The 7115-nt window shown below is 44.4% G+C and overlaps 1 protein-coding gene across 4 annotated transcripts in view; it reads left to right on the top strand.

The window, feature by feature from the left end:
* Positions 1-243: 243 nt before the first annotated feature.
* Positions 244-7115, top strand: part of Kdm3a (lysine demethylase 3A) — a 64570-nt gene continuing 57698 nt past the window's right edge. For 3 of the 4 annotated variants that reach the window (XM_045152669.1, XM_045152668.1, XM_045152666.1), the window contains exons 1-2: positions 244-350; positions 946-1152. In XM_045152669.1, coding sequence (XP_045008604.1) covers positions 976-1152 — 177 coding nt within the window. In that variant the 5' untranslated portion in view covers positions 244-350; positions 946-975. Of the gene's footprint in view, positions 351-376; positions 395-945; positions 1153-7115 lie in introns of those variants that run through there. The other variant, XM_045152667.1, reaches the window with a different exon arrangement.

Genomic DNA, 7115 nt, shown 5'->3' with positions numbered 1-7115 from the left:
ATGGAAGAATGGGCGGAGGGATCTCTCGCTTACGTTTGGAGTTCTTTACCCTAATGGGGGTCGACCGGGAGTCGGAGGTGGGGGGGAGGAAGGGAGGAGGCAGCCAAAGAATTGTTTTTTTTGTCACTCGCCCCGCCCCCGCCAGGGAGACCAATAGGGATAGCTCATTTGTCCACGAGCCCCGCCCATCTCCCGTGACCCAGCCAATGAGCGGTGGCAGCGGCTCCGAAGGGGCGGGCCCGAGGGCCCGTGCGTGTCTTGTGAGAGCTCTTGAACCAAGTGAGAGCTCGAGTGTGCTGGGCGGTTGGGAACGGAGGCTGCTGCTGCTGCGGGTGACTCAGGGAGGCGGGGTAAGAGCGCCGCGGCCTCGGCTGCGGGGACACGGGCAAGAAAGGTGACGGTCCCCGAGCCCGCGCGGGCCCCGTCGCCCTCTCGCCGTTACCCAGGCCGGGGCGGGGGGCGTCGGGCAGGGTTGGGGGGCGGCCCGGAAACGGGGGGGGGCGCGGCAAGTGAGGGATGGGGGTCTCCGTCCGGCGTCGTCGCGGGCCGCCTCGGTGGGGACCCGGCCTCCTGGGACGGGGGTCCTCTGGGTGTGCGCGCGCGCGCGCGTGTGTGTGTGTGTGCGCGCGCGCGCGCGGGGGTGTTTTTCTGTCCCGGCTGATCAGCGGGGACTCGCAGATAACACTCTAGCTGCCAAGGATTGTCCCCTGGCTCCCGGGCGTCGGGCTTTGGAAAAGCGAAAGTTGCCGGCGCGAGGGTCACGCGGCGCTCGGCCGCTGTTGGCAGTGGGGGAGGCGCGGGGTCCGCCCGGGGGCGCGTCCTCCGCTCCCCGAGAGGACCACTCCATCCGTCGGGGCGGGACCGCCTCCCCTGCCCCGCAGCCGCCGCCTCCTCTCGGCCGCCCTCAGCGCATTTTTGTTTTTGTGCATTTTTTTTTCTTTGCAGGGAGGAGCCCTTCCTGCCGGCGTGGAAACCATGGTGCTCACGCTCGGAGAAAGTTGGCCAGTATTGGTGGGCAAGCGATTCCTCAGTGTGTCCGCGTCCGACGGCGGCCACGACAGCTGGGACGTGGAGCGCGTCGCTGAGTGGCCCTGGCTCTCGGGGACCATACGAGCTGTTTCTCACCCCGACGTTACCAAGAAGGATCTGAAGGTAAAAAACAAAACAAAACCGTCTTTTGGGCCTCGGCAGCCGGACGTTTCACAGTTACCTTGGTAACGCGACCATAGGCCCCCTCTTTCTCCCTCTTCTGAAATGGGCGACTAGAAAGTTGGCATCTGATCTGAAGGTGCAGAAAACTAGACCTTGAAAGTCTTTGAAATGGTTGTGTAGAGCCGAGATGTGTTTGGCCTAGAGCTCTTGGCTGCCTGAGTTTAATAATGGGTTTAGGATTGTTCAGACATGCTTCATTAATGCAGGCGCTGTGTCCCACTAGGACTGTCTGATTATGTCCCCGAAGGGAGGAGCATTGTTGTTAGTAATAGGTTGGGCAAGTGGATGACGATTGGCATCCTTAATATTCGAGCGCCAGTGGTTTGTAAGTGCTATTTGAAAAACTGATTGTGTGTTCCTCTTAATTTCTTGGCTCAACTTTCTTTTTTTGTCTTAAACTTTAGGACATGTTAATGAAATATGTATGTGTAGGGAGGAGCTTAGTTCTGTTTGGAGTGTTAGGGTGGGTATTTGTCCATATATGGTGCGTGAGGGCAGGAGCAATTCCTGGTTGTCACTGATCAGGCTGGGTGGGTGTGGGATATGACCCTATATGGAAGCCCTGGGTGGAGCCGCCCCATGGAAGGTGTATTGGAGGACTGGCTTCTGAAACACTACACAGCGTGCTGCGAAGGGGGGGGGGGGGTTAGAAATGGGAACAAGTGTGACCAGGGTTGTTTTAAATCAGAATGACACTCTGGAATCTTTTCAGTTAGATCTTTTGAAAGAGGGTTGAATTCCACGCTCTAATAGAAGTATTGGTGTGAAAAGATTGTGTGGAAACAACCAGCAAGGAAGCCATTGTGCCCACAAAGACTCCTTTGTGCAAAAACATCTGAGAAAAGATTGCTAACAAAGGCTCCAAAGTGGTGATAACTTGAAGGAAGCTGTCAGAACAGAAGGTATTTCCACCCTTAGTAATGCATGTTTCAGAATCTTCACTTGGTCATGGCTTTGCTTTTTCTGGAGAATTGCTCAAGAAAACCAAATTTTGGCCATTGGCAGTCTGAAACCCTGCTGTTTGAACACAGTCAAGGTGACAGTGCCTGCCTGTGCCAGCAAGAGTCTGCAGAGAGCCATGGCAAAGGGAATTTGTTACGTATTTTCAGTTTCCACTTTGTGCTTTGTGTCAAAGGAAGAGTGACTACTGAGCACAAGCACCTTGCTATGTTCTTCATCCTGACAGCAGTGCTTTGGAGTACTCATATTGCCCCCATTTTACAGATGAACATACTTGTGACTAGGGAAGACTGAGTATCTTGCCCAGGATCACATACCTAGGAATTGGCCTAGCCTGTATTCTACTCCAGGAAGTTTTCCTTCAGGGGCTGCCCTCTTAGCCATCAATGCCACATGGTCAAGAGTTGTGCCACAAAGGAGCTCCTGCCATACACTGTTTAGTTTTTCTCCTTTGTTCACCACATTCTGTCAGATTTTCATGTATATATATTGAGATAGTGAATTGTGTGGGAATAACCAAGCTATTTGCTTTAGACTAATCGCTATACATAAAATGGGCTTTGTGTATAAGATTTAAGTCATGGTTGTTGTGGTTTATTTTCACCTGCCAAGTACAAAGAAACTTTATAGTAGAGTTATTCTCTCTGATCTAAATGGAAGCAATATTTAAATTGTATTATTCTTAGTTCTTGGGTACTTGACAAGAGACTAGGTGTTCCTTTCTTCTAGTGATTAAGGAAGGACCTGTTGGATTACATATGCAATCTAATAGATCCTTAACATATTTTATCTCTATATTCCCACCTCCAGTCTTTGAAGAGGAGGGCGGATCTTTTCAGAATGAGGAAGAGCTCTGGTCCAGCACTTTAGCTTCTAAATGATAAAGGGAGGGTTTGGATCTAGGTTTCACAGTGTGATTTCTGCGATTTCAGTTCAGTTTTGCTGATACTGGATTTTACTTTACTGGTAGTTTCCAATTCAGTCCTCCTGTAAGGTGCTTTCCAATCATATTTCTTATTACATTCCATGATTAGTAGCAGAAGTATTTGGCTTATGTTTAGAGGTCATGTTGTATTTAACATGTATGTTAAAATATTAGACTAAATTGTGTTTTGACGTATAAGCCAAGAACCAAGTAAAAGTCAGGCTATGTAGATCTGTCCATTTAGTGTTGGTACAGATACAAGTTTGGCTACACTTGCTTGCTCAGTTTATGGTGACTGGTAACAACAATGCCCAGGCTGGCTAACATTATTTCACCTAGAGAAAGACTGTAACAAAGTTACTTGAGAGGACAAAAGCAATGTATCTAGTAATTGATTACAAAGAAGTTAAGATGAAAATATCCTTACAGTGAGTAATGGTTATGGTACTTTTTTTGTTTAGGAAATTGAGATTTCAAGTTAAGTTGGTTTTCCCAAGTCCTGACTGCAGGCCTCACACAGTAAGCTTTGATAATTAGATATAGCCTTGTATGGTGCCCCATACCTTTAATCTCAGCACTTGGTGGCTGAAGTCGGAAGGTCACCAGGAGTTCAAGGCCAGCCTGGGGCTACAGAGGGAGTTCTGGGTCAGCCTAGGTTAGAATGAGACCCTACTTTGGGAAGGGGTCAATTTGTTTTTTTTTTGTTTTTGTTTTTTTTTTTTATGGTTTTTCGAGGTAGGGTTTCACTCTAGCCCAGGCTGACCTGGAATTCACTATGGAGTCTCAGGGTGGCCTCGAACTCACAGCGATCCTCCTACTTCTGCCTCCCAAGTGCTGGGATTAAAGGCGTGCGCCACCTCGCCTGGCAGGGAAGGGGTCAGTTTGATAGAGTGAGGTTAGTCACATTATTTTGCTAACTTCTAGGTTCCTAATTAGCTGGAATCCTGCTTGGCATGTAATGCTCAAAATTTGGATAAGTGGTGAAAGAATTATCATTTCCTCTATTGTGGGAAAACAGTTTAAAAATACTGATGGGGCAGTGACATTTTCTCCACTTAGAATAAGACTAGGTCTGTACAGATATGAAAGATATGTTTAATCTTATTTTTTATCCTACTCTTTCTAAAGTGTGAAGGACATAGCTTCCTAACTGACTTTGTTTACACAGTTCTGTGTTTATATGAACCTTTCCTGCTATCAGCAATTGGGTGTCTTCGCCCATGTCTAGCCTTTCATCCTCTGTGCAACTGGAACTGGAATATTGATCAGTTCTGCTGCCAGCAAAGCTATGTAAAGTTAGGAAGTCCTAGCACAGTGGATTAAAGAAACTGTCTATCCTTTAAAATTGACCCCGTTAGCATATTTTTAGGTATAAAAGTTATGTATGGATGCAATGAATTAATTTCTTAGCAGTGTATAGTAGAACTAATGGTATTCTGCATTGTAGAGCTAGGCATGGAGTCAATATGTAATTAAAAATTTCTTTGTGTTCCTACTTTTAAATTTGGAATTGTTTTCCTTGGCTGTTCCACTGGTTTCATAATCAAATGCTCAGGTGAGGTGGATTTAAGTTATGACTCAGAGATTTTGAGAATATCTTGATTAGATACAGCATTAACTCATTTTAGAGACTTATGTTGGGGAAATTTTAGTGCCCACATTGAGATATGAATAGCTTTTAGGATATCCTTAGCTTTAGATAGTGAGCATTTAAGAATTGTGATGTTGGGGGATGAAAAGATGGCTTAGTGGTTAAGGCATTTGCTTGCGAAGCCAAAGGACCCAGGCTTGACTCCCCAGGACATACATAAGCCAGAGGTACAAGGTGGAGTTTGTTTGTAGTGGCCAGAGGCCCTGGCATGCCCATTCTCTCTCTCTTTCTCAAATAAATAAAACAAAATAATATTTTTTAAAAAAAAATTTGAGAGAGGGAAAGAGGCAGACACACACAAAGGGAGGGAGAGAGAGAGCAAGTGAGCAAGAATTGTGATGTTAAGTTTTGGGAAGCCACTTAATGTCTTAGAAATCCTTTCATTTTTTTTTTTTTTCCATGGTGAATAGATACACATAATTATGTTGAAGACCTTCTCTACTCCTAACTTAAATGATACAGCAATAAGATTTAAATTACCATGGGGCTAGGGTGGGTCTTAAAAGTAGCTTGTTGTCTTGCCTGAGATACTTCATATACATTGTTTTTAGAAATCTACCTGACAATTCAATGAGAGATAGATTTTGTTATTTTCACTTTGAAACTAGTAAAATGAGATTCAGTGGAATTAGACTTAGGATTTAGACATTTTTAAATTGGTATATATTATATCAAACAGTGGGTTTCATCATGACATTTCATATATGTAAGCAAGGGTTCTTAACCTGGGACTCAAGTTAATTGGTTTTCTTCTTTTCTTACATTCATTATATGCATGTAAAATAATTCTAATTCTGGGAGTCAAGCCCAGATCTCATGAATTCTATAATTTGTGTGTGCTTGTCACTTATTCCACATTATGATAGATGAAAACTGGGTTGAGTTTGAGACTGAAAGACTGAGGACAGTGTTCGAGTACTTAGATTCTGTGGCTAGGAAACAGAACATGGGACATGTGGTTGATTACAGTGATTGGAATGTATATGACCTGGGGGAGTGAGTGTGGCATCTTGGCTACAAAGGTGTTCACCTATTTGCATAAATTTTGATTTGGAAAGTATTCAGTAATAACTGAAGTTAAAAATTTGCCATACCAAGAATAGAAACTGCTTTCTAAGTCAAGTTGCTTGGGAAGTTAGGGATGCACTTGCTGGGTTAGTAAGGTAGAGTGTTATGTCACTGATTTTTTTTTTAATTAATTTATTTTTATTTATTTATTTGACAGAGAAAGAGGGAGAGAGAGAGAATGGGCATGCCAGGGCCTCGAGCCACTGTAAATGAACTCCGGACGTGTGTGCCCCCTTGTGCATCTGGCTAACGTGGGTCTTGGGGAATCAAACCTGGGTCCTTTGGCTTTGCAGGTAAACGCCTTAACTGCTAAGCCATCCCTCCAGCCTTATGACATTGATTTTAAAAGAGATGTTCTGTATACAGGAAAAGCTTTGGGATTGGAGTTAGCAGTATGAGTTTAAAACTCACTGCTTGGGGCTGGAAGGATGATTTAGCAGTTAAGGCACTTGCTGCAAAGCTTAAGGACCCAGATTTGATTCCCCAATATATAGGTAAGCCAGATGCACAAGGTGGTGCATGTGTCTGGAGTTTGTTTGTAGTGGCTAGAGGCCCTGATGCCCCCATTCAATATTAAAAATAGCTGGGCATGGTGACACACCTTTAATCCCAGCACTTGAGAGGCAGAAGCAAGAGGATTGCTATGAGTTCAAGACCAGCCTGCGACTACATAGTGAATTCCAGGTCAGTCTGGGTTAGAGTGAGACCCTACCTGCCTGCTGGGGTGAGGGGGGTGGTGGAGGGGGACGGTAATACTATTTCTGAGTAAATGAGAGAAACAGAATGTAAGAGCCCAATTCAGTTCATTTAATAACTCTGACAAGTATTTAAGTAATGATAGTGACTGAACTGGTGACATACAATGGCAAGGAAAAGGTGTTGATCTGTTGGGATTTGAATATCAGTCTACTGTAATGCCAACTGTGCATAAATGTTAGGGAATAAAATACAAAGCTTTGTGTACAGTTTGCAGAGGGATTTCTCTTGAAAGACAGATTGGTATGGGAAGGTTTCTTTGAGGAAATGCTGCTTGAATTAGGTTCTATAACAAGTGAGTAATTGAACCTGTTAAAAAGGAATAGAAATGATATCTAGGGGATAGAGCAAATTTGATACATGTAGATAATATTAACTAGTTCTTGAAACCTAAAATGAGAGGCTTCTGTGGTAGAAGGAAGAATTTTAAATCAAATAAAAACAGGTGATTTTTCACATTGAATATTGTGATTTAATTGAAATTTGTTAAAATAACAAAATCATTCAAGAAGATTGTTGCAGTCCGGTTTGCATTGCTGGTAG

The sequence above is a fragment of the Jaculus jaculus genome, chromosome 6, assembly GCF_020740685.1.
Source record: "Jaculus jaculus isolate mJacJac1 chromosome 6, mJacJac1.mat.Y.cur, whole genome shotgun sequence".
Taxonomy (NCBI): Eukaryota; Metazoa; Chordata; class Mammalia; order Rodentia; family Dipodidae; genus Jaculus; species Jaculus jaculus.
Note: the sequence above shows the minus strand (reverse complement) of the source record. Positions and strands in the feature narration are given on the sequence as shown.